Genomic DNA, 27,103 nt, shown 5'->3' on the forward strand with positions numbered 1-27,103 from the left:
GCCAGGGAAGTGAGAAGGCTGGACTGAGGAGGGAGCACATTTCAGGCACTGAGGACAGCCAAGGCAAAGGCATGGAGTTTGGAGATCAAGTGCTGTATGTGAGGAATAGCAAAGAGGCCTGTGTCTATGGATTATAGAGTGTGTTGCTGTCATTGTTGTTGCTGTATCATTCCAGTTGTGTCTGACTCTCCGTGACCCAATTTGGGGTTTTCTTGAGAGAGATACTGGAGTGGTTTGCCATTTCCTTCTCGAGCTCATGTGACAGATGAGGAAACTGAGGCAAACAAGGTGAAGTGACTTGCCCAGGGTCACAGAGTTGGTAAGTGTCTGAGGCCGGATTTGAACTCAGGAAAATTGAGTCTTCCTGACTTCTGGCCCAGCACTCTGTGTACTGTTCTACCTAGCTGCCATTTGTAGAGTCTACAGATAGAAGTAAAAAGTAAGGAGACTGGAAAGGCAGGAAGGGGCCATGTTGTGAAAGGCTTTGAATGCCAAGGAGAGGACTTTATTTTTGATCCTAGGGATAATAGGGAGCCACTGGAGTTTACTGAATAGGGGGATGATATGGTCTAAACTGTACTTTAGCAGCCGAATCAGGGATGGATTGGGTGGACACCGCAAACTGATGATGAACTAGGTCCAGATTCTAACAGGAGGAGAAAACAGACTGTCACCTTTGGAAAATTGTATTGTGCTTTTAATGGCCCTAAGTTTGTTCCTGAAGCAAAAGTCCATCTTTTTAACAAAATATTCTTCCACTGATGTTGTGTCACATGAAATACCAGTCTCCCCCCTCCCCCCCCACAAAAATAAAGTTCGTAGGTTGCCCAGAGGGTCAGCTAGGTGGTACAGTGGATGGAGCATTGGGCTTGGAATCAGGAAGATTCATCCTCACTTAACCCTGTTTGCCTCAGTTTCCTTTTCTGTAAAATGAGCCAAAGAAGGAAATGGCAAACCACTCCAGCATCTTTGCCACAAAAACACCAAATGAGGGCACAAAGACACAGACACAATAACAAATAACCAAAGGGTCGTGGAGAGGTGCATGGTGGGCATGAGTAAGTCTCCAAGACATTCCCAATGAAGAATTCTGCTTTAGAAAAGATGCGCAGGACATCATCAGAGAACCGGGTGACCTGAACACAGTTTGGTCTGGTCACATACAGAGAGTAAGGATAGGCCACATCCTCCACCAGAATTCATACAGTATATCTCCACCAAGAGCCAGCAGAACACTGGGTACATCTTCCATTTTGGGGAAGACTCATTTACAAGATGGCACAGAGAAGATTCACACTGGATGGGCAGGTATCATAGATAGGTGATGATTTGCATTGTGGGAAAGCCCACAAAGATGAGATAACAGTTCCATTAAGATATCAAAGATGCTATGGGCTACGTTTACAAAGACAAAAATGAAATCATCACAGCCCCCAAGAACTCACCTTCCACTGGGTAAATTCAACATGTAAATGGAAAAATAAATAAAAGATAATTTGAAGAAGGAGGAAGCACTAACAGCTAGGGACTTCAGGAAAGGTTCCCCACTGGAGGTAATACCTCCTTGAAGGCTTCATTCTAATAGAGAATTGAAATTGAAAATTAAATTGAAAACCGAGAAAGATAGACTAGAGCTGAGCTGAAAAGGGCTTTAATTGCGCTTTCCAAGCTAAGGAGCTTGTATTTTATTCTAGAGACAATAGGGAGCCATTAAAGATTCCTGAGCAGGAGAGTGGCATTTAGAGAGGGGAGACATTGGAAACAGGGAGACCAATTAGGAAGCTAACCCAATAGTCTAAGTGAAGGGTGAGGAGAGCCTGAGCTAGAGTGGTAGCTACATGAATGGGGACAAGGAAGAAGAGTAAGAGATATTGAGGCCTTTGCAACTGTCACTAACCAGTCTCACTGACCTTGAGAACATCTCCTATATATGAGTGTATGAGAGGCAACATGATGCGGTGAGTTCTTGACTAGAATCCTGGAGCCAGGTGAGAGCTGGGGTCAAATACCAACTCTGGCATTTTATTAGCCCTATTTTCACTTTCCTCATCTGTCAGTGGTAACACTGGTGCCTCAGAGAGCTGGTGTTGGGAAAGTACCAGATAAGCTGTAAAGGGCTATGAAAATGTGACCTGTTGCTATCATTATATTTAGATCGGGCTTGCTTAATTTCCTGACACTTTTAAAATACTGCAAACCAAGAAACAAAATCAAGCTAAGTAGACCAAGTTCAGGAGAAGCAGGGAAGCTGGAGAGCTTCTCAATCCCATCCCTGCCCCGCCCCACAACTTCTCTTTCTCCATTTATTCCCTGTATAGTTTGGGGAGGAAGCAGCATCACCTCTCTCTTAGATGTAAATCACTAGCCTCAGCAGAAGCTCTCTCTGTGTGTCTCTCCTCTCTCTTTCTATCTCTCAGTCTCTCTGTGTCTCTCTCGCCCTCCTCTCTCTCTCTGTCTCTCTCTCTCTGTCCTCTCTCTGTGTGTCTCTCCTCTCTCTGTCTCTCAGTCTCTGTGTGTCTCTCTGCCTTTTCTCTCTCCCTCCTCTCTTTCTCTCTTTCCCTGTCTCCCTCTCTTTCTCTCTCTTCTTTCTCCTTTCTCTTTCTCATTTTCTCTTTCACATTGTCTCTCTCTCATTTTCTTATTCTCTCTTTTTTGTTTTATTCTCTCCCCCACCTCTTCCTCTCTTACTCTTCTTTTCCTCCTCCTCTCTCTTTCTAATTTTATCTTTCAAATTGTTCTCTCTCTCATTCTCTTTTTCTCAGTCTCATTTTCTCTCTTCCTCTCTTAGCTTCTCTCTTATTCTCTCTCTCCATCTCCTCATCTCTCTCGTTCTTTCACATTGTTCTTTCTCGTTCTCTCTCATCTTCTCTTTTATTCTCTTTCTCTACTTCCTCTTCTCTTTCCTTTTCTCTTTCACTTGTTTTCTCTCATTCTCTCTCTCCCCCTCTTTTTCTCATTGTCTACTCACATTGTTCTCTTTCTGGGTCTAATGAATTACTGGGCATTTAAAAGGCCTCTCCCTTTAAATTTAAAGGGCTGCAGTGGTCAAGTCAACAAGCATTTATTGAACACGTATTAGAGGTTGAACAAGAAGAGAAATCCTTCCACTCTTCATCACCCACAGTCTTTTATATATAGGCCTAAGAGTGAAGAATTGGGTGTAGTGGTACTTCGTAGGCTATTCTTCAAATCTCTGTGGCCAAATGGGCATCTGTTGAGGACGCTTGTGTTCACATGTGCATGTGAAGCTATGAACAAGTTTTACAAATGTGGGTGTGCACAAGATTCTTTTTGTTTATGTGTGTGCAAAGACCTATATGTGTTTGCAAAGACCATATATGATTCTGTGGGAGTGCACCAGTTCCTGTCTGAGTGTGTGTGTTTAAACAGGGAAGTAGGTTGTTCCCCAAAGACAAGAAACACAAAGTCCACTTTGACTCATGTTCAAAAGCTGAGGTTACTGAGAAACAGTGACCTGGGGACTGGAGCGGGATGGGTGATGGAGATGGTGGAAAACTTGTTTTCACTTCTGCCTTATGTGAGGGCTGCATTAGGGGGCTTCTGAAGTCCTCTCCAGTTCTAAATTTCTGAAAGTGTCATTTCCTTCCCTTCTTCCCTCCCTCCCTAGACTAGGAGCTGGAAACTCAAAGAAGAGTGAGAATATTAGACATTCCATCTCCTGCCTAGGATGGTAGCAATAGGCTTGTGGAGGTGGGAAGCAGGGTGTGTGGGCTTTTACTCCCCAGGCTTTCCAACCCTCAGCTCACCAGTTACCTAACTGGTCCTTCCCACATGAGCATGCCCGTTCAGTTCCTTAAGACACAGGTATCTGAAACAACTTAGAGTTAGGAAGGATGTTAGAAACCATTGAGTCTAAATTTTTTTTTTAAGTCAATTGGGGTTAAGTGACTTGCCCAGGGTCACACAGGTAGTAAGAGTCAAGTGTTTGGTCTGAGGCATCACGACTAAAATTTAAAAACAATGTTCTGTGGTTCTGCGTCCCATATCCAGGGCCTCTCACAAGCAGCAAGCCAAGGACAGACCTTCTCCCAAAAGCTACTCTGCCTCCTCCGGGGTGGGACAGCTCAAACCGTTCTCTCCAGGCCTTCTTGGGACCCCAGAAGGTGAGACTGAAGACCCCAGGTCTGAGCAAGAGCAGCATGGCTCCACATCCGCGAAACCCCAGACACTTACGGAACCCCTCTTTGATATGACTCCAGGGTCCTGGCAAAGTGAAAGTCTGGAAGAACAACTGGGACCTGGCCATCGGGCAGTCAGCACCAGGTTACTGAGCTCCCTGAGGAATAAGATCTCAGGTGGAGTCTGGAGGAAGTCATGTGAAGCTACAGTAAACATCAGGAAGCAGGTTCCTAAGGGCTGATGCTGGGGCAAGGGAGGTGACCCTGCTATCCATCACCCCTTACCCACTTGTCATCACATCTCAAAGAGTGTGAGCCGCTGGGGTCTGGACTCAAGGGGGAGTGAGCAGCCCTCTGAGAAAGAGTTGTCTGACCATCAAAGGCAGCATTTGGGCAATTAGATGCTTGGGTTTTTTTCCTGGGTTTCTCCCCATCTCCCGCTGTGACCTGGGATCCCTCCACCTTCGGAGCCTCTGTTTCCTTTCTTACCAAGGAGGCAATGTGATGATACAGTGGAAAATGCCTTTAATTGGGAGCTAGGAGGCCTGAGTTATAGCTCTGACTTTTCCATTGAGTAGGGTGACCCTGGGTAAATAATTTTATTTATCTGGGACTCAGTCTCCCCACCTATAAAATGGGAATAACACCTGTCTTGTGAGGATGTCTAAGATTCAAATGAGATAATATATATATGTGAAAGTACTTTGGAAAGTACAAAGTGCCATTCAAATAGGAAGCATTTTTATTAGTACCGTTATTACTTATCATCATGAATTAGTATTAGTATGTTACCAGTATAATAATGTGAAATTTTCAAGATTATTATGTATTAGGAATTTATTAGTGATAACAATAAAAATTGTTGGTGGAGTGAGAGGGTGACAATAAAAACCTAGGCTGGACCAAAGTCGGTTGCCTCACTACCATTTATATAGCACCTTAAGGGTTACAAAGTGCTATGTTATGACTATTACCTCATTTGGTCCTCACAGCACCCGGGAAGGTAGGTGCTATTATTATTATTCCCATTTTACATATGAGGAAACTGAGGTAGAGAAAGGTTAAGTGACTTGCCCAGGGTCATACAGTTATTTTGTATCCGAGGCAGGATTTGAACTCAAGTCTTCCTTACTACTAGGTACTGTACCTAGTTCTCTCAACAAATGTATATAAAGTGCCCACAGTGGCACTATGTTAAGCCCTGGGGAGACAAAGGCAAAAACCAGAAACAATTCCTGCCCTCAGGGGGTTTACATTCTACTGGGAGGTGTAACATGTGAGCAAATAAGTAAATACAATATACATTGAAGAAGGAGGGAGGACTAATTTCTAGCGGGGAATGGGAAGGGCTTTGTGAAGGTGGCGGCAGCTGACCTGAGCCTGGAAGGAGGCTAAGGAATCCTGGATCCCGAGAGGAGGAAACAGAGCATTCCAGGCACAGGGGCCACGGTAAGGCTAGTGACGTGGCCAGGATGCTGAGGATGTGAGGGCTGGACACAGAACTAGCAAGGGATTTGAATGTTAGAGGAGTTTGGCTCCCGCTGCCTCCTGCCCTGTCCTTACGACCTGTCGGAGAAAAGGTTCTTGTTTCCATTTTCTAATCCCCAACCTGCCTCCCCAGCTGCAGGAGCCAGAAGAGAATAAAATTGTCAGGGAGCTCCTGGAGACAGAGCAGGCCTATGTGTCCCGCCTCCATCTGCTGGATCAGGTGAGTGATTGACATGCCCCGCCTCCCACCTCCACCTCCAGGATTCCTCTCCTCTCATGTTTAAATGTCTTTCGTGTTCAGAGAGCACAATGCTGGGCACTGAGGGAGGGAATTGGCATGGCAACAGTGGAAAAGTGTGCTGGGTTTGAAGTCGGGGCCTTGGGTTTGAATCCCCACTCAGTTGCTTCCTCCTTAATAATAGTAATAATAGTTACATTAATAATACAATTAATTAATAATATAATAAACTCATTATATAGCACCTGCTATGTGCTAAGTGCTTTACAAATATGATCTCATTTGATCCTCACAACAACCCTGGGAGGTAGGTGCTATTATGATCTCCATTTTACAGATGAGGAAACTGAGGCAAACAAAGTAATTCACCCAAGGCCACAAAACTAGTAATAATAATGATAATAATAATAACAGCTAAAATTTATATAGCACCCACTATGTACCAGGCACTATGCTAAGCATTTTACAAATATGATCTCATTTAATTTTCACAACAACCCTGTGAGGTGGGTGTTACTATTATGTCCATTTTACAGATGAGGAAACTGAGGCAGAGGTTAAATGATTTGCCCAAGCTCACACAGCTAGTAATAATGATGCTATTGCTGTTGCTGCTGATAATGATGATGATGATGATAACAGCTAACATTTATATAGTACCTACTATGTACCTGGGCAGGTAGGTGGCCCAGTGGATACAGTGTTGGGCCTGGAATCAGGAAGATTCCTCTTCATGAGTTCAAATCTAGCCTCAGACACTTCCTAGCTGTGAGACCCTGGGCAAGTCACTTAACTGTTTGCCTCAGTTTTCTCATCTGTAAAATGAGCTGGAGAAGGAAGTGGCAAAACACTTAGTAAACATCTCTGCCAAGAAAACCCCACATGGGGTCACAGAGTCGGAAACAATTGAAAAACAACACAAACTATGTACCTATAACATGTAAGGTCTTTGCAAATACTATCTCATTTGATCTTCAGAATAGCCTTGTGATGTAGATGCTATTACTATCCCCATTTTACAGATGAGGAAACTGAAGTCAACAGAAGCTAAGTACTTTGCCCAGAGCCACATAGCTAGTAAGTGTCTGAGGCAGGATTCAAACTCAGATCTTTCTGATCTCAGGCCCAGCTGAACACCTAGCTGCCTAATAAACAATATATAAACACTAGCTAACTATTATTTATGTGGCCTTGGACAAGTGCTCTCTGGGCCTCAGTTTCCTCATGTGTAAAATGAGGGAGAAAGGGTGGCCTAAATACCTCTCAGGTTCTGAATTTATAATTTCACCCTTAGAGAAAGTTTCTGTTCCTTTAAGGAGCTGATGATTTCATATAGGAGTCAGAAAACTTCGGCCAGTGAATTTGGCCCCGGCCTGTTTTTGTATAGCCTAGGAGCTAAGAATTGTTTGTACACTTTAAAATAGTCAGAGACGGTTCACTAACCCCCGAATTCTTGTAGGAAGATGGAATATAAAAATCTTATAAAGCAAAGACCAGGTCTTTGCCAATTTAAACCTGACACTGCATCCGCGGGCCCATCAGATCCTGGCTGTGTGACCTTGGGCAGGTCACCCAGCTCTCTGGCACTCCGCTTTCTCCACTCTGTGTGCTGCTCTCTGAGCCGGACAGGGCGCCTCTCTCCTAGGAGGGCCGCCTGGCTGCCTGAACCCCTCTCCCATCCATCTGAATGAATTCTGCCTCCAGGTTTTCTTTGAGGAGCTGCTGAAGGAAGCTCGTAGCAGCAAGGCTTTCTCTGAAGATGTTGTTAAACTCATCTTTTCCAACATCTCCTCCATTCACCAATTCCACTCCCAGTTCTTCCTCCCAGAGCTTCAGAAGCGAGTGGACGAATGGTGAGTCGGGGTGGCTGGGTCCACCTGGGGAGGGAGAAGGCAGTGGGGTGCTTTGCACATAGTAGGTACTCCACAGATGTTTGTTGAATTGAATTGAGTTGACATAGTGGACTAGATATCAGGAGAACCAGCATGGGCACTGCGGATCTTGGGAAAAAATTTTCCCTCACCAGGTCTCATTTTTTTCTTCTGTAAAGGGGGGGAGACAATATGGCTCACTGAGGGCCAAACGTGGCCTGGCACCAGTTTTTGTACAGCCTGAGAGATAAATACAATTTATTTTAAAATGTAAGCACTATTTTTTTGCTCATGAGCCATACATACAAAAACACATGACAGGACAAATTTGGCCCTCCGGCCATGGCTTACTGACTCTTGGATAGTGGACGGAGGACTGGCCTTGGAGTCATAAACACTTGGAATCAGGTCCTACTTCTGATATATACTAGCCATTCTGACCACGGATAAGTAAATTAAATCAAAAGAAATATGTGTGTGTGTGTGTGTATACATATATATGAAAAGCACTCCTTGTAAATCTCAAGAATTGAGGTCAATGTGATCTATTATTTGGAGGCAACTATGTGATATAGTGGGCAGAGTGCCAGGTTTGGAGTCAAGAAGACCTGAATTTGAATCTTGTTCCAGTTGCCCACTAACTAAATGACCCTGGGCAAGCCTCTTTACTTCTCTCAGACTCAGTTTCCTCATCTGGGAAATGGGGATAATAAAAACTTTCCAAGGTTGTCATGAGGGTCAAATGAGATAATATGTAAAATGCTTTCTCACCTTAAAGTACTATATGAATGTTAACCATTACAAGTATCAGCACTACTTAACCTCTCAGAGACCAGCTTTCAAAGGCCAAGTTACAGATAAGTTGCATTGCTGGTGGAGTGTACCACACATGAATTCCCTTCATACAGGTGAAGATCCCTACCCCCTGGCACCCCACCCCCATCCCCAAAAGGAAGTTAGGTGTTAAAACTGATGATCATTCAGTTCTAAAATTCTTTGATTCCATCTCTTTGGAAAGAGTCAGAGATCAAGGAGAGGTGCTGGGGTTAATTTTACAGACCGAGCTATGTACTCCAATGAGTATAGATTGAGAGCTCATTATGTGGTCATCTCTGTGCTAAAAGGGAGTCACAGAAATGGAAGGCACAGTCCCTGTCTTCAAGGAGTTTATTATTAGACAAGGAGCCACTCCTTAAATTATTCAGTTATACTTCCTCACAACTTCCCTAAGCATAGGAAGAAGAAAAAGGAAACAATAATTTGTTAAGCACCTACTATGCACCAGGCAAGAGCAGCTAGATGGTATGGTGGATAGAGTGCTGGGCCTAAAATCAGAAAGACTCCTCTTCTTGAGTTCAAATCTGGCCTCAGACACTTACTGGCTGTGTGACCCTGGGCAAGTCACTTCATCCTATTTGCCTCAGTTTCCTCATCTATTAAAAAAGGAGCTGGAGAAAAAAATGGCAATCTACTCCAGTATCTTTGCCAATAAAACTCCAAATGGGCTCATGTAGAGTCAGACATGACTGCACAATGACTGAACAGTGCCAGGCACTGTGCTAAACACTTTACAAACATTTTTTCATTGGAGCCTCACAAAAATCCTGGGAGAAAGGTAATATTACAATCTCCATTTTACAACTGAAGAAACTGAGGCAGACAGAGGTTAAGTGACTTGTCTGTGGACTCACAACTTAGTAAGGGTCTGAGGCCAGATTTGAACTCAGGTCTTCACTACTACAGGACCACTGCTCTATTCATTGCACCGTCTAGCTGCCTTAATTAATGTTTGTTGAACTGAATTGACTTGAATTCTATAGTTGGATAATAAGAATTGGAAGGGAACTTTGAGGTCATTGAGTCCAATCCCCTCAATTTACAGATCAGGAAACTGAGGCACAAAAAGGTTAAAGTGACTTGTCCACAGTGACTCAGGTAGTAACTGGCATATAACAAATCCTCTGACACCAAATTCAGCATTCTTTGTGCTGGACGGCATCATAGTATTAATTGTGGTTGTCATCAGAGTTACTTCTTCCTGGAGGACATCAGGGCTATCCTGGTCTATTAGAATTATTGGCAACCCTTGCCATATCTGGATTATAAGGTCACAGATTTAAAATTAGAAGGGACCTTAAAGTCCATTGAGCCCAATTCCATTATTTTACACATGAGGAAACCGAGGCCCAGAAAAGTTGAGCGACACAAAAAGTCACAAAGTAAGTATCGGGTGGGATACAAACCCGAGTCTTAATTCCAAGTTCAATCATGCCTCACCCGCTGCACCACAAAGCCTAGATACTATTGGTCCAAAGGCCTGAGGATAAGGGATGAGGTCCTTGCCCACAGGGCTGCCGTCCCCCGCATTGGTGACGTGATCCAGAAACTGGCGCCCTTTCTGAAGATGTATGGCGAGTATGTGAAGAACTTTGAGCGGGCAGCAGAGCTGCTGGCCATATGGATGGAGAAGTGTCCACCCTTCCAAGAGGTCATCGCTCGAATCCAGGTGGAGAGCCTGAAGCTCTAGATGCCAGAGCGGGGGTGGGAGGAGGAACAGAATGGGCACAGGGATGGGAAAGGAAAGACAGAGAGGCCGTTCCACGTCCACCCTTGACATCTCAAATGAGGAGAGAACAAATTCTCATCTTTCCCACATCATCATTTGAAAATCTGAGGGCCTAGGAAAATACCTGTTCCTAAGCCCCTTCGTACGCATGCCACACATAAACCAAGAGTCACCGTCGGGGCCCGGTCAGCCGGACGGCCAGCCTGTCCTCACTCTGTCGGCCTCATCTCCCACCTCTCCCTTTCAGGTGAATGGGGCAGCACGCACTGTCCCATCAGACTCTGTCACTCCCCTCCCAAACTATGGATATCTCCGGCCAAATTCATATAATCCTAGCTCTGGGAGGGGCCTTAAAGGTCCCATTGTCCAACTCCCTCCTTCACAGAGGAGGAAACTGAGACGCAGAAAAGGCAAGGTCACACGGGAATTTCAGGACAGAGCTGAGGCTAGAATCTGGGTCTCCTAAATCTTCCCGCTACCCCATCCTGTATCTCTTCCCTCTGGATCCACCCCCAGGCCTGGAATATCTGCATTCTGCCCCATCTAGGCTGAGTAGTAGTCTGACCTTCCCTCCACTCCCACCCCCTCGCTTCCCTTCTTGACCCAAGAACAGCGAGGTCTCTGGCAACCTCACCCTGCAACATCACATGCTGGAGCCCGTGCAAAGGATCCCTCGCTATGAGCTGCTGCTGAAGGAGTATGTGCAGAAGCTGCCCCCTGATGCCCCGGACCAGGCAGATGCCCAGAGTAAGGTCTTAGCCCTACGGACGTGGGAGGGATAGATTGGACAGGGGCCTGGGAACAGAGCCGTTTCTTCATTTATTCAGTCAATGACCAAATGGCCTCATTTCCTATTCTGAGCCCCCGTTGGTGGCGCTTTGCTTGTGCCTCTCTTAGGACCCTCTCATGTATTGTGTACCTTATTCTACAGTTACATTCTTATTTTAAGTTATGTCTTCTTTCTTCCTTTTTTAAAGTTTATTTTTAGTTTTCAACATTCACTTTTATAAGATTTTGAGTTGCAAATTTTTTGCCCTCCTTCCCCTCCCCCCTCCCCAAGACAGCATGCAATCTGATATAGGCTTTACATGGACAGTCAAATTAAACACATTTCCACGTTAGTCATGTTGTGAAAGAAGAATCAGATATGTCTTATTTATTTCAATGTTCTGTTATTATTTGCCAAATGGAATCAAGAACCTAATACGTGCAACAAATAGATACAGGTGTTAGGAGAGATATTTTTTATTGTTGTTGTTTGTCCTTTGTTCTCAAAGAGGACCATGACATCTGGAAATTGGTGCCATGACTTGCAAGTGAATTGGATTTAAGTGAGAGAGGGCTGGGCAAGGTCACCAGCCTCACTTTCTCCTCCAGAGCCATCTGGGTCCAATGGCAAGACATAGATCACGATAATTAGAGATGGCCCCCACTAGGAGAAAAGAAAAGTATATAAGTCTCAGTTCCTACCCTTGAAGAGCTTATGGTCTTTATACCCTGGAGTGAGGAATCAAACCCTAGAGAATGAGATTCAGGAATTGTCTTAAACCAGAGGTGGGGAACCTGTGGCCTCAAGGCCACATGTGGGCCCTCTAGGTCCTCAAGTGTGGCCCTGGTTCCCCACCTCTGTCCTAAACTAAGACTGCTTAATATGGGCTCTGCACATAGTAGGTGCTTAATAAATGATTATTAAATTGAATGGCATTTCCCCACCACTGTGAACCCTTGGTAATATCTACCCTGTGTAAGCCTTCTCGACCCTTTTGCCCAAGGCTTTGTCTCTAACATGAGTTGGGGGTAGGAGTCAACTGGGAAAAAAGATACATGTCCTTCCTGACATCAGCGTCTCAGCTTAGGAACCAGCCCCAAATATTCCTTCCCCTAATAACCCATTGTAGACCTGCCTCTTTTTGGGGGGTTCTAAAGAGCCTCTTTCAGAACCCAGAACCGCCCCCCTCCTCCTCACCAGTTTTAGTGTACCAGCTTTCAGAAAGCAAATCCTTTCCCCTATCCATCCTTTTTGTGACTTTGTGACTCTCTTTCAGAAGCTCTGGACGTGATCTTCTCTGCTGCTCAGCATTCTAACGCAGCCATCACTGAGATGGTGAGCTGGGACCCCTCAGCAGGGTGGGAGCCTCAAATCCTAAAGTTTCTAGGATCTTCCTGCTAGGCCCCCTTGCTCCCCAAAACCCCCCACATCCCTGTGCTGTGGCTGCCCCCTCATTCCTGGACTTCCTCATCCCTGATTTACTTTGGGTCCACTATAACCACTTGCCCTCGAAGCTGCTATTTGCCTTGGATCCCGTCATCTGCTAACACACTCTCATTCCCTCATCCCTCTCAATCAACCCATGAACATGCTAGAGATGAAGCAAGATGCTGGGGTTACCAAAGCAAAAGCAAGGCAGTACCTGCCCTCAGGGAGCTTACATTCTATCAGAGAAAACAACTTGAGTTGTTTGAAACACACACGTAAATACAAAGTAATTCCTAGTGGGGAACCCTAGTAGTCCGTGGGACCAGGAAAGCCTCTCGGGACCAGGAAAGCCTCTCAGGACCAGAGATGAAACAGGTTGTCCACTTCTTGGCAGAGAGATGATGGACTCAGGATGAAGAATGAGTCATCTATTGGATTCCAAGGGAGAAGGCTTGGACAAGGTGCAATCTACAGAGAGCAAATTGGAATTTATTTTGTTTGACTATGTATATTTGTCACAATGATTTTGCTTTTCTGTTTTTTCCCCCAGTGGAGGGGGGAAGAGGGAAAGAAAATTAGTTTTTGTTCATTGAAAAAGTAAAATAAAATTTAAAAATTAACCCTCAAAAAAAAAAAAAAGGAAAGGCCTCATGTATGGGTCAAGTTTGAGCTTGGCTAGGAGCTTCGCTTGCTAAGAGGTGGAGGTGAGGAGAGAATGCATCCCAGGCCTGGGAACAACCTGTCTAAAAGTTATGGAAAAGGTGCTCACTCATACTCTCTTACATCTTCTGATATATGCTACCTCCCTACAGGGAAATCTTCTCAAGCTAGATCTATGTCTTCTTGTTAAAAGCATACTTTTCAGACAAAATGTCTTATTTAGCTCTCTTGTCTGCATGTTTCAGGGGTTCTTCCACTCTAGAAGTCAGACGGTTCTGGACTTCTGTGATCCAGGTTCTCCCTAAGAACCAGGGGATACAAAATGGCCTGAATGTACTTCATGTCCTTCCTGTATTGGGTTTTCTCCTTCTCTCTCTCCTTCCCCAGGAGCGTCTACAGAACCTGTGGGATGTGTACCAGCGTCTGGGCCTTGAGGACGATATTGTGGATCCCTCCAACGAATTGCTCCAGGAAGGCCCCATCCAGAAGATCTCCTTCAGACATAGCAGCACCATGGAGCGATACTTGTTCCTGGTAGGGGAGAGGGTCTCAAAGTACTGAGGCTGTTTGTCACTAGGATATGGGACTGCGAAGGTCTTTCTGACTCCAAGGCCAGCATTCTGGCCACTATACTATGATGTCTTTGCTCAGGTATGGGTTAGACCAGGTCAGAGGCGTGCTGGTGAATGTTTAACAACCAGCTCATCCAGAAAAAAAGTATGAAAGACACACCTAATCTGCATTATTAATATTTTCTCCATCTTTTTCTTAAGTCCAAGGGTTTTTTTTTAAGTTCTGCAGATTGAACTTTAAGTTCTATGAATTAAAGAGAACACTAACTCAAGCCCTAATTTGTAGCTTTGCTGATGTCAGAGGTGTAAATGCTTATACAGAAGATTTAACAATAGGCTTTTAGGAACCTATCTGATCCAACCTCAACACACCCCTGGACCAGGTGAACTCTGAAGTTCCTTCCAGTTCTGTTACTCTGTAGAAGTACAGGACAAACCCACCATCTGTCTGGTCTGGGTTCACTAAGTTCCTGCCACTGGCAGGAGAAGATTAAGGAGAGGCCTACTGAGTCACTCCTAGCTCTGGATCCCTTTGATGTTGTATCATCTAGGACAAATCATAGGCTTTCTGATGCCCTCAGGAGGAAAGAGTTAGCACAGGTAAATCTCTCTGGTGCTTCACCACACTGGGTCCTGCTCTCTAGGGGCTGTCTGTCCACTTCGTAGCCCTAGGGCCCTGTTGAGGATCATGAAGTTCAAAGACTCCTTTGACTGTTATGGCTGGAAGAACCTGGCACATGGAGATGACATTTGGGTAAATGCCATCCTCATCATCATGTAAACTACAGGAGACATGGCCATCTCCCCATGGTCCTTTGATGAGAACACGTGCCCTCGGAGACTAAGAATCTATTCGATTCCAAGCGAGAAGCTTGGACAAAGTGCAATCTACAGAGAGCAAGCTCTGAGCTGAGAATTTGAATTTCACTTGAGTTTGAGTGCCTAGCTCTGTCGCTTACTGGGCAGCTAAATAGTGAAGTGGATTGAGTGTAAGACCTAGAGTCAGGGAGACCTGAGTTTGAATCCTGCCTTAGACACCAACGTGTGACTCTGGGCAAATCATTTAACCTCCTTGCCTCAGTTTACTCATCTGTAAAATGGGGATGATGATAATAAAAACACTTTTCTCCCATGGATGTGGTGAGGATCACATGAGATAATACATAAAATGCTTTGTAAACCATAAAGTACCATATAAATGACAATTATTATGATTACTACTGCTCAGCATGAGCTCTTGGATAAGTCACTTAAATTCTATTTTTATTTTTAAGCAATTGGGGTTAAGTGACTTGCCCAGGATCACACAGCTAGTAAGTGTCACGTGTTTGGTCTGAGGCCAGATTTGAATTCAGGTCCTCCTGACTTCAAGGCCAGTGTTCTATCCACTGTACCACCTAGCTGCCCCCTAAGTCACTTAAATTCTCTGGGCCTAATTTTCCTTATCTGTAAAGGGCTGAGTGAATTCAGTCATTTTTCAGTTGTGTCTGACTCCTTGTGACCCCATTTGGGATTTTTTTGGCAAAGATACTGGAGTGATTTGCCGTTTTCTTCTCCAGCTCATTTTGCAGATGAGGAAACAGAGGCAAACAGAGTTAAACAGAGTGAATTGCCCAGGGTCATACAACTAGTAAGTTCAAATCTGAGGCCACATTTGAACTCAGATTCGCCAGGCCTGGTGCTTTATCCACTGTGCCACCTAGCTGCCCCCTCATCTGTAAAGGAGGATTATTAATACCTGCACTGAGAGATAGGGTGCTTTAGTGGCTAGAGAGCTGGCTTTGGGGTCAGGAATGCCTAGGTTCAAGTCTCATCTCTGACATATACTGACTGCGTGACCCTGGACAAAAGAAATATACCTCCCAACTCCCCTTTCCCCCCACTCTTTAAAACTATATGTTGCAAGATATCTGCATGATCTACATTTGGAGAAGGGATTTCTGTACTAGAAGTTCCCTGTGCTAGCAAAATCACAGATCCAGATGTTTAAAGTATATAGATAGATAAATAGATAGATAGATAGATAGATACACACAGACACACAGACACACACACACACACACACACACACATATATATGTGTGTATATATATATCTATATATGACCCATATTATTTGGCCATTGTGAGACTTAAATGAGATAATGTATGTAACTTTTTAAAGTGTTAGGTTCATGTTGGCCATTATTGTTTGAATGGTGACCATATATCCTTTCCTCCATCAGTTCAACAATATGCTGCTGTACTGTGTACCTAAGGTGATTCAGGTTGGGGCTCAGTTCCAGGTGAGGACACGAATAGATGTGGCTGGGATGAAGGTGAGATTCTCTCTGGCCCCTCCACTCTACTTATTGTATGGATATCTTCTGTTTTTATATTATCCCCCCCCCCCCAATATATCCTTCCCTTCTCCCCTACCCAGTAAGCCATATCTTGTAACAAATGTAAGATACATGGGAGTGGAGTGTGACTAAATATGTAGATGTGGTTTGTGGGTAGTGTGGATAGTATGATCTGAAATCTGATCTAAGCCCATCTGGTCTTTCCTCTTTTGTGGGGAGTAGGAGAAACATTGTCCTGGCCCTTTCAGCAGCTAAATGGGAGAAGGGACAGGTAAGCAGGCAAGGTCCAGGATCTCCAAAGCTGGGCAATCTGTCCTTCAGTCTCCAAGAGGGAGATAGATTGAGCGTATCTTTCTGCCACCTGCCAAATCTCTAGTCTAGGAGGTACAATAGGTTCAGAACAAAAGCTGCTTCCTTGATCACTCTTAAGGGGGGAGGGCAGCCCCCAGTTTATACTTGCTAGTTTAGCCCCTTCCCACCAAACAATGGTTACACAAAGGGCCATCATAAATAGAAAGAATAAGTAAGTTCATTTATCTAAGCAAAACAGTAAATAGAAGACATTCAGAGACATTCCACAGATTAGAGTATATCAGAGAATATACAAAAGTGAATGAGATCTTCAGCTGGGATTGAGATAAGATCTCAGCTCAAATTAGGAGAAAGATGATGATATCACCAAGGAGAGGTCCACTCCTCATAGTCTCCCTGGAGATCAAGGAACATGATGGAATCAGTTCCAGTACATGTCCTTGGATCACAGCTCCAATCTACCATTCAACTCTCTCTTTCTCTCTCTCTCTCTCTCTCTCTCTCTCTCTCTCTCTCTCTCTCTGTCTCCTCTCTCTGGGCTTGGAATCAGTGAGACTCATTTTCATGATTTCAAATCTAGCTCCATACACACTAGCTGTGTGACCCTGGGCAAGCCACTTAACCCTATGTGCCTCAATTTCCTTATCTGGAAAATGACCTGGAGAAGGAAATGGCAAACCACTCTGGTATCTTTGCCAAGAAAACCACAAATGGGGTCACAAAGAGTCAGACACAATTGAACAACAAACAAAAAAAAATAGAACTGTAGTAGCAAAATATTCTTGCCTCCCCATAAATGTAAGAAACCCTCTCCCATATATACATACAGATCAATGAGAAGAGCAGGTATATGCAAAGCTAGTATTAGGGTAAACACTAGAAGAGTGATGCATATTTAGTGATCACAGCTTCCCTTCTTAAGTTCTCAGAAATCCCTTTAAAAATGAGTTCTAGAATTATTCAAGTCAAGCTCATTAGTCTACAAGTCTGAAGAAGCTATCTTTTTTTCCCCTTTCTTGATAATCTGGACAAGATTTTCTTGTCTCTAGTGATATGGCACCCATCCCATTCTCTGGGTTTTTTCAGCTCTCACTGATAGTGGTTTGGCAATCAAATCTACAAATTATCTCAGTACTGGGGAATGTAGTTTATTTGAGACTAGGGACTCAATCTCATTGGGAGAAGTTAGGTGCTTGCTTACCATGGCCTCACTTAACCTGGGTTTCAAATTCTGTTAACCTCTTTTGGTCTATCTTTCCCAATTAGATTATTCTCTTAGGTAGAAAAAAAGGAAGAAAAATAGGAGTTGAATAGTTCAACCTTTTCTCCATCATCCATCATCACCAGTATCTTATCTCTTCTTTGACCTTCCTTTTGGCCCCCAGCATAGCTTATCAAAAGTCCCCTCCTCCTTTATCAGGGTGGAGTGGATAGAGTGCCAGGCCTGGAGTCAGGAAGACCTGAATTCAAATCCAACCTCAGACACTTACCAGCTGGGTGATCCTGGGCAGGTCACTTAACCTTGTTTGCCTCAATTTCCTCTGCCCTATTGTGCCACCTAACTGCCCCCCCCCTTTTTTGGTGACATTACCTGTCCTTGCTCCCATCTTCTGTCCATGTCTTTAAAAAGTCTAAGTTATTTGAATTGTCGATCTCCATCAGTGTCTCTAGAAAGCTCCTCCTTTCCTTCCTTATCAGAATAATTTACCTAGTTAGAATTTCATTATTGAGAGCATTCTACCTCTCTAGAGTCAACATTCCCTACAGAATCTTAAGCCCTGAAGTCCTGCTTATCTTTTCTCCTAACTCTTCACTCTCCCCAAATTTAGGGGAGTTCATGTATGATTCTCAGATGGGGTAGTCACTTCCTTCTAAGGTTTTGGTTGTTCCTACTTAAGCCAATAGTCCTTCCTTAGTAGTCAGAATCAAATCCAGAATAGCAGTTCCCCTCATCACTTCCTCAACCTTTTGCAGTGATCAGCCATTTGCTTTTAGCAAAGAGTTCCAGCAGATAGAAAAGCAGTAGCTTCAACTGCTTTATCTCCTCACCATGTATCCCTGAGTCGCACGGTGCCTATATCTTATTTGTGTACTTATTTCTGATCGCAAGTGAATGAGTGTCTAGAGATCGAGTTATGACCTCGTGAGCCTCAAAAGGATGGAAGAGCTGTGAGAGGTCCCCTTAGCAACTGGAGACAAAATTATCTGGTAGTAGCTGTAGCTGAGTTTGGTGAAACCCTGGATTGTGAAGCAACCTTTGTGACTCAGCCCAACAGTGGATTGAGATGGCAACTGAGATGCCAAGTCCTAGAATTACAGATTCCAAGCATACCCTGGCTGATTTTTCCTCCCAAGGTTCTGAAAAATTTCTGGCCCCGGGGAGGAACTATTACCGCCTTTTGATGTAACAGCCATCCATCCCAGAATCTACCAGAAGTGGGTGTCTTGTAACAGGTACACCTGGGAGAATATAGCGTCTCCTACGAACAAGTCTCTTAACTAGCTTGGCCAGCTCCTCCCAGGATGCAATGTCTCAGCTGCATGGTCAATCTTCTCCTGGGATAGGTCAAGCAGGTCACATCTCAAGACTGATTCCTCATCAGATTCAGTTACTGATGCTGTCAGCTACAGAGGTGTCTGCTGCCCACTCCAGTTCCTGAGAGGACCTCTTATATCTCTTCTCACTTTTGAAGTTCTCAAGGTCACAATATGAGTTATTCCATCTCTGGGTACTCATTCACCTAAGATTAGAAAATAAGTAAACAGCAGAAACAGGAACCACAGGTTCAGAGAAATGTGGTAGCCAGGTGAGAGCAGCTGAATCCACTGCCCTTTCCTCCACCTGGAGGCTCATAGCAATCTTCCTCACCAGTTTCAATCCAATACATGGAACACTGGAGAAGGATGAAGAGAAAGGAAATAAGTATTTAATATTAATAGAAACCATCACAGAAGAAAAAATGTAAAAAGATCCAAGGATGCACATAGCAATCCATTTTATATGAACTCAATTCTTGCTCTTTCATCAGCCCTTCTAGCTCCAAAGCCAACCAGAAAACACATAGTACTAGTCTCTCAGTCACTCAAGGCTAAAAGAAGGCAGCTAGAATGCACAACAGATAGAGTGAAGAAAACCTGAGTTCAAATCCTTCCTCAAACACTTACAAATTATATGACTGTGGGCAACTCATTTTATTGCTGCCTGCCTCCATTTCCTCCACTGTAAAATGGGGATAATAACACCACCTACCTCTCGGGGTTATTGTGAGGATTAAATGAGATAATATTTGTGAAGTACTTAGTACGTTACCTGGTACAGTACATTAAATACTTGATAAAGGTTTGTTTCTTTCCTTTCTTCCATAATGTTCCATGGGTTGAAACTGGATAGAGATTATTTGCATGCATTGTATATCCTACCAGGAAGGGCAAATTCACATATGTGCTAAGGACCCCCATCTTACCACTTTGCTTTGAAATTTCTAATTTGCTCCATTTATTGCCCAAACTCTGCATATCTATACATGGACTCTGAAGCTGTGAATATTATTACTGACTTTCTTTCTGGATCTTATCTCCTGGGAATTGTTTTACAGCCAAGGATTTAGAAGTCAGAGATGCGTCACGTGTGAGGAATAGCAAGTAGACTAGCGTATTCAGACTGTAGAGGATATTGAGGGGAATAAAGAACAAGGGGCAGCTAGGTGGCGCCACAGTTCACGGAGTGCTGGGCCTGGAGCCAGAAAGACTCATCTTCGTGAGTTCAAATCCGGCTTCAGACACTTGCTAGCTGTGTGACCCTGGGCAAGTCACTTCACCCTGTTTGCCTCAGTTTCCTCATCTGCAAAATGAGCTGGAGAAGGAAATGGCATACCGCTCCGGTATCTTTGCCAAGAAAACCCCAGTTGGGGTCATGAAGGGTTGGACACAACAACAAAATTTATGAAGATTCTAAAGATAGGAAGGAGCCGTGTTGAAGAAATTTAAAAGCCAGGCAAAGGAATTTATATTTAACACTAGAAGGTAGAGAATTTATTGAGTAGGAAAGTGACATGGTCAGACCTATGTTTTAAGAAAATCATTTTTGCACCTGAGCAGAGGATGGATTGGAGAGGAGACAGATGGGAGGCAGGGAGACCAAATAAGAAGCTATTATAATAATCCAGGGGAGTAGGGATGAGTGCCTAAACTACAATGGTGAAGACTGTGTGAGTGAAAAGAAGGGGATATATGCAAGAGATTTGGGTTTTTTTGCTTCAGTCTGCTTTTCTCTGATTTATTTATTTACTTTGTTTGTTTGTTTTTGCTTTTGGTGGGGCAATTGGGGTTAAATGACTTACCCAGGGTCACACAGCTAATAAGTGTTATGTGTCTGCAAGAGATTTTGTGATGATAGAAATGACAAGATTTAGCAACACATTATCTATGTGGAGCGGAAGAGTGAGGAGTCAAAGATGACAATCAAGTTGTGAACTTGGATGACTTGAAGGCTGATGGTGTCTTCAAAAATAGTAGGGAAGTTCAGAAAAAGGATGAGTTTAGGGGGAAAGGGGAGCATACTGAGTTTGAGATGCCTATGGGACCTCCAGCTAGAAGCGTCCCATCAGTATTTGGCAACGTGGAATTGGAGCTCAGAAGAGAGGCTGCGGCAGGATATATTTAATACAAGGTAACTGATGAGGTCACTAAGCGAGAGAAGAGGGACCAGGAGACTACCTTAGAATACACCCACAAGGGCAGCTAGGTGGCGCAGTGGATAGAGCACCGGCCTTGGATTCAAGAGGACCTGAGTTCAAATCGTCTCAGACCAGATGCTTGACACTTACTAGCTGTGTGACCCTGGGCAAGTCACTTAACCCCAACCGCTTCTCAAAAAAAAAAAAAAAGAATACACGCACAGTTAATGGATGGGACTTGGATGATGATCCAGCCAAGGAAACTGAGAAGGAACAAAGAGAGGGCAGGGTCACAAACCCCCAGAAAGGAGAGTGTTTTCAGGAAGAGGTGACCAATAATGTCAAGACAGGATAGAGAGATCAAGAATGCTATAGAAAGTCAAGAAGGGTAAGGGTGGAGAAAAGGCTGGCAGTAAAAGATCACTTAGTAACTTTAAAAAGAGCAAAAAAAACTTTAAAGTGTTTCTGTTAAAAGATAAGGTTAGAATCCCTATTTCAGACAATATTTAGAAGAGTGAAAGGAGAGAAGGTGAAAGGACTGGATGTAGATGGCTTTTTCAAGGAGTTTGATTAAGAAAAGGAGGAGAATTACAGGATGATAGCTAGTGGGGATGGTAGGATCTAATCTGGGTTTTTGAAGGACAAGGGGAGACTTGGATCTTTCCCCTTTTCATAACTGGTCAGCACGTGGGCATGTAGTTGCTATTTGGCACACTGGAAGAAACCCAAGCACGGCACATTCTCTGTGTGTCAATGGATCATTTCCCTTGCCTTCATGCTTGCTTTCACACCACAATCCCCAGTTCTCTTTTACTGGAAACTCTCACTGGCAAACCACTTGTTCTCCATACCTGTTGTTTATTTAGGAGAATAAATAAAGAGGGTCTGTCTGAGTTCCTAAATAAAAATTTTATGAATAGGTTTTCCATCTTTTTGTCAGGGTTTTCCTCCTTTCTTCTGCTATTCCCACTCACTGGATCTGCAATTCCTAGATTATAATAATATTAGTTTTATCTTAAAGAGTGACTGGTCTCAGCTCTTGGTGATCTTCTACAGATATCCAACTTCTGGTCAGTTTTTGCCTTTCCCCTTTTCTCTTTTTTTCTCAGTGGTCAATGAGAAATCAAAAGGAAGCAATGTGAAGTATTGGATATAGCCCTGGTCTTAGAGTCAGGAAGATTTGGGTTTGAATCCTGCCTCAGGCAGTTAGTGATTGTATAATCCTAGGCAAGTCTCTCAATTACTTTGAGCCTATTACAAATCCTCATTTGCAGGGGCAGCTAGATGGTGCAGCAGATAGAGGACAGACTCTGGAGTCAGGAGGACCTGAGTTCAAATCCGGCCTCAGACACTTGACACTTACTAGCTATGTGACCCTGAACAAGTCACTTAACCCCATTGCCTAGAAAAAACAAACAAACAAAAAACAAATCCTTATTTGTAAAAGAGCATAATAGGGTTGTTACCAGGAACAAATGAGATAATGTGACTCTCAAAGGGTATATGGGGGAAGAGGTCACATCAGTCAGTCAGCAAACATTTATTAAGCACCTACTATGTGTCAGGCACTGTGCTAAGTGCTGAGGATACAGAGAAAGGCAAAAACAGTCCCTAAGGAGCACACAGCCTAATGGGGAGACAACATCAAACGACTATGTAAAAACAAGATATAGACAGGATGAATTGGAGATAATCCAAGGAGGGAAGGCACTAGACTTAAGGAGGAATGGGAATGACTTCCTTTGTTTATTTATTTTTTTTAGGCAATTGGGGTTAAGTGACTTGCCCAGGGTCACACAGCTAGTAAGTGTCAAGTGTTTGGTCTGAGGTTGGATTTGAACTCAGGTCCTCCTGACTTCAGGGCCAGTGTTCTATCCACCTAGCTGCCCCCTCAAATGACTTCCTTTAAAAGAAGGTGGGATTTTAGCTGAGACTTGAAGGAAGCCAGGAGGTAGAGATGACGAGGGAGAACATTCCAGGTGTGAGGGGGTCGCCCGTGAAAACTCCCAGTGCTCTGTGAATTGCACAGAACTTACACTTGCAATCTCTTATGAATACAGCAGCATCCTGGGAAATGTATATAACACACACTTGAAATTCCATGCAAAATCTCCCAATTCTGCTCTTCCTCACACTAAAAAATACCTTGATATAAACAAAAATTTTGAGAAACACTGCAGTAATATATGCAAAAGTACTTTGCAAACTTTAAAATGCTATATAAATATGAGTTATTATTTATTCCCTGCCTGTCTCAGCACCTCCTGTCATAATAAAACCATGTGCATTTATAAAAAAGGAATTTTAAAAGCTGCCTTGTTGCATTCTAGGCAGCTGCCAACTCCCCTACCCCAAGCCTGGCACTTTACCTAAGCCCCTGAACTATCCCTCTGTGCCAGACCCAACAGTCAAACCATGTTGACTCCTAATTAGACGGAGAGGGTCAGGAGCAGGAGCTGTTGGCTACTGTTGGCAGCCTGGAGCTGGCCCCAAAAGTGCACCTCAGGCTGGCATTTTCTGGGCATGGCTCTGCTTGCCTATTCTTGGAGAGGCTGTAAATTATTATATGGAAGCTTATCTGCCCTCGATTTGGCTCAGGCTTTTCTTCCTGAAGTCCACCCTCAGCCTTCTGGGCAATGAAGCATTACTTCTTCCAGTGAACACAGAGTCACTAACCAGGGCCTACATTCTTAGACATGCCCAGGATGTCTACATGCATACAAGCTCATGTTGTGCAGATAAGCATAAGAGGACATTTTCAGGAATGCAATATAACACAATAAATATTTTTAAAAGTACCTACTATGTGCCAGGCACTGTGCTTAGTACTGAGGACACAAATAAGAAAAAAGAAGACAGTCCCTGCCCTCAAGGAGCTTATATTCTAATGGGGGAAGACAAAGCACAAAAGGGAACTAGAAAGTGGGGGAGGGACAATGTACCCAGTATGGGGGCTTGATGATAGTGGAGAGGCATCCGAAGAGTTCAGCCAGTGGGACATGAAGAGTTTGCTGGGCTTCTGAGCCCTCTTTATATGAAGGCTTTAGGTGCTGAGTACCAAAGCAATCTTTTTTTTTTTTTTAGGCAATTGGGGTTAAGTGACTTGCCCAGGGTCACACAGCTAGTAAGTGTCAAGTGTTTGGTCTGAGGTCAGATTTGAATGAGGTCCTCCTGACTTTAGGGACGGTGCCCTAACCACTGTGCCACCTAGTTGCCCCAAAAGCAATCTTTCTGATAAGCTTTTTCCTTTTGCTTTTTGGTGAGGCAATTGGGATTAAGTGACTTGGCCAGGGTCACAGAGCTAGTAAGTGTTAAGTGTCAAGTGTCTGAGGTCACGTTTGAATTCAGGTCCTCCTGACTCTAAGACTGGAGCTCTATCCGCTCCGCCACCTAGCTGCCCCTTTCTGATAAGTTTTGATGAGGAATGTGTCTCTGGATCATGGGCACAATCTTAGCTAGGGTGTGTGTGTGTCTGTGTCTGTGTGTGTGAAAGAAAGAGAGACTCATACATACTCACACATATATATCACATATACAACACATGTCCTACATAAATATATGTGTCCTATATAAACATGTGATATACATTGCATATAAATATATTTGTCATATATAAATATATGTGAGTTACATTTATATATATATATCATATCTATATGGCAGGAGGGGGAATACTCTTATTCCCCATATGCGGCTTGACACTCTTCCCCACAGTGGTTCAGAGACTGCCAGTCCTGTGTCTTCGAGGACTTTGCCGGTTCTCTACTAACCTAAACGTCCAAAAGGTTAGAGGAGAAGATGGACCTCTGGAAAGGGAGAGGGAGTAGAGTCCTAGACCAGTGGAGGTCAGGGGATAGGAAAGAAGGTGCAGTGTGAGACTTCACCCAAGGTCTGACTGTCTCTCTCAGGGTCTGCCTCTGACGCTGTCTCTTACCTACCCCCTCTCCCAACTTCCCATTCAATGGAATCTGTCCCAGGTGCTGAAATTCCTGACTCAAATCTGGTCACGTGGATACGTAATTTGTTGGAGGGATATGTTGACTATGTGTATCTCAAAACATCTCTACATGCGTCTCTTCCCAAGTCTGTTCCATGTGTTTATGCATTTCTGTTAGTATCTGTGCATGTACGTGTCTCTGAGCATGTCTCTAAATGTATGTCTAAGTAGGGATGCCCGTGGAAATGTTTGCAGGTGCGTGTGTCTCTGAATATTCCTCCCTGCGTGTGAATCTCTGGATATCTCTGAGCCACTTATATACCTATGTATATCTAGGGGAGAGTGTATGTGTGTGTGCAAATACACTATCCTTTCCTGGAGAGGATACCATTTATCAGGCAGAAGGGAAGGCGATAATCCCAATGTCTGCTATTCATCTGAGGTGTGTATCACAGAATAATAGAATTAGGTGGGGCTTTAGAACGCAGAGTGCCAGAGCCTAGAACAGGGACGTCAAAGCCGGGAGAGGTCTTAGAACACAGAGCACCAGAGCCTAGAACAGGAACGTCAGAGCTAGGAGGAACTCTGAAAGCCATCCATTCCAGTCCCCTCCTTTATCCTCATTGACTCAAGAGCCAGTGCCTGTGGTTTGAAACCAGGCTGGTCTAAAGGCAGAACCCTGAAGTCACCCAGGGAGATGTGGCCTCCTCCTTCTCCAGGCTTTAGCACCCTGGTCCCTGATCCCTGCCCTCCCCCTTCTCTTCCTGAGGGAAACATCATGTGTGGTCTTCTTGTCTGGACTGTAATTTCCAAGGGCAGCATTTCTCAAACTAATTTGGCCACAAGAAATTCTTGGACTTGAAATCTATTGATGGAATCCGTGAAAGCTAGTTAGGAGGGGCTGAGAGAATGAAATACCCAGCCATAGAGAAAAGCTAGGAAAATGTTGGAACAAATTAAGTGAAATGTAAGCCTATTTTCATGCCAAAAAATGTTGCCACATATAATAAATATATTTGATCCATGTATAATTTGTTCTAGGAGAAGATTTTGATGCTAGTGATATTTTCCCTTCTGAAGAAAATATCATGGTAGCCCTGTTGGCCTTGGAGTCAGAAAGAACTGAGTTCAAACCCTGACTCAGAGATGTATTAGCTGTGTGACCCTGAGTAAGTCACTTAACCTCTGTTTGAGTTTCCTCATCTGTAAAATGGGAAAATAATTGCACCTACCTCCCAGGGTTGATGTGAAGATCAAATGAAATAACATGTAAAGCATTTGGCAAGCCTTCAGGTGTTATACAAATGCTAGCTTTAATTATCTCTCCAAAAGGGAAAATATCACTAGCATGAAAAATTTCTCACAGGCCCACATACTCACATTGCCCCAAACCTCCAGGGTTCAGAGGAACATTTGGAAAGTTTGTTGGATTCCCTCACAGCGACAACTCTCAGAGGTAGGTGCTATTATTATTCTCATTTTACAGTTGAGGAAACTGAGGCAAACAGTGGTTAAGTGACTTGCCCCTGGTCACACAGTAAGTGTCTGAGGCTAGATTTGAACTCTGGAAGATGAGTCTTCCTGACTCCAGGACTGGTGCTCTGTGCACTATGGCACCACCCATAAGTACAGCTGGATGCCCGCTGTCAGGTAGATTATAGAGGGAATTCTATTTTGTATATGGGGTTTGACCACATTCCCGCTGACGTCCTTTCCAACTCAGAAATTTTGTGATTCTGCAGAGAGCTGACTTCTAGAATGCTGTCCAACTCAAGGGTCTAATATATGTGCATTTGTACGGTAGTAGACTGGACAGCAGTGACCGCTTCTTCTCCAGGTTGCAGACTGCCTGCCTCCCCCTCTTTTATGAACCCGCCGGGCCAAAGCCAAACTTGATGTGACCCAGAGCACCCAGTGGGATTCCTTGCTGCTGCTCCTGAATGATTCTTCTTACCCTCTAGGTCCGGGAACTGAATGATGTGGAATTTCCTCACTCTTTCTTGGTGTCCGGGAAACAGAGGACCCTGGAACTACAAGCCCAGTAAGGCATCTTGAGTGTACCCTACAAGGCACAGGGGTGGGGAGCAGACAGGACACCTGTGGGGT

At 44.0% G+C, this 27,103-nt stretch overlaps 1 protein-coding gene across 5 annotated transcripts in view; it reads left to right on the forward strand.

Annotated features, from left to right (window-relative positions):
• FGD2 (FYVE, RhoGEF and PH domain containing 2) overlaps positions 1 to 27,103 on the forward strand; it is a 50,248-nt gene that overhangs the window by 11,594 nt on the left and 11,551 nt on the right. For 4 of the 5 annotated variants that reach the window (XM_027876522.1, XM_027876523.1, XM_027876521.1 and 1 more), the window contains exons 2-11: positions 4,012 to 4,124; positions 4,221 to 4,366; positions 5,761 to 5,847; positions 7,570 to 7,718; positions 10,086 to 10,242; positions 10,911 to 11,049; positions 12,348 to 12,406; positions 13,547 to 13,693; positions 15,956 to 16,048; positions 26,959 to 27,038. In XM_027876522.1, coding sequence (XP_027732323.1) covers positions 4,012 to 4,124; positions 4,221 to 4,366; positions 5,761 to 5,847; positions 7,570 to 7,718; positions 10,086 to 10,242; positions 10,911 to 11,049; positions 12,348 to 12,406; positions 13,547 to 13,693; positions 15,956 to 16,048; positions 26,959 to 27,038 — 1,170 coding nt within the window. The remainder of the gene's footprint in view (positions 1 to 4,011; positions 4,125 to 4,220; positions 4,367 to 5,760; positions 5,848 to 7,569; positions 7,719 to 10,085; positions 10,243 to 10,910; positions 11,050 to 12,347; positions 12,407 to 13,546; positions 13,694 to 15,955; positions 16,049 to 26,958; positions 27,039 to 27,103) is intronic. The other variant, XM_027876524.1, reaches the window with a different exon arrangement.

Source organism: Vombatus ursinus, unplaced genomic scaffold, assembly GCF_900497805.2.
Source record: "Vombatus ursinus unplaced genomic scaffold, bare-nosed wombat genome assembly UNPS02014811.1, whole genome shotgun sequence".
Classification (NCBI taxonomy): domain Eukaryota; kingdom Metazoa; phylum Chordata; class Mammalia; order Diprotodontia; family Vombatidae; genus Vombatus; species Vombatus ursinus.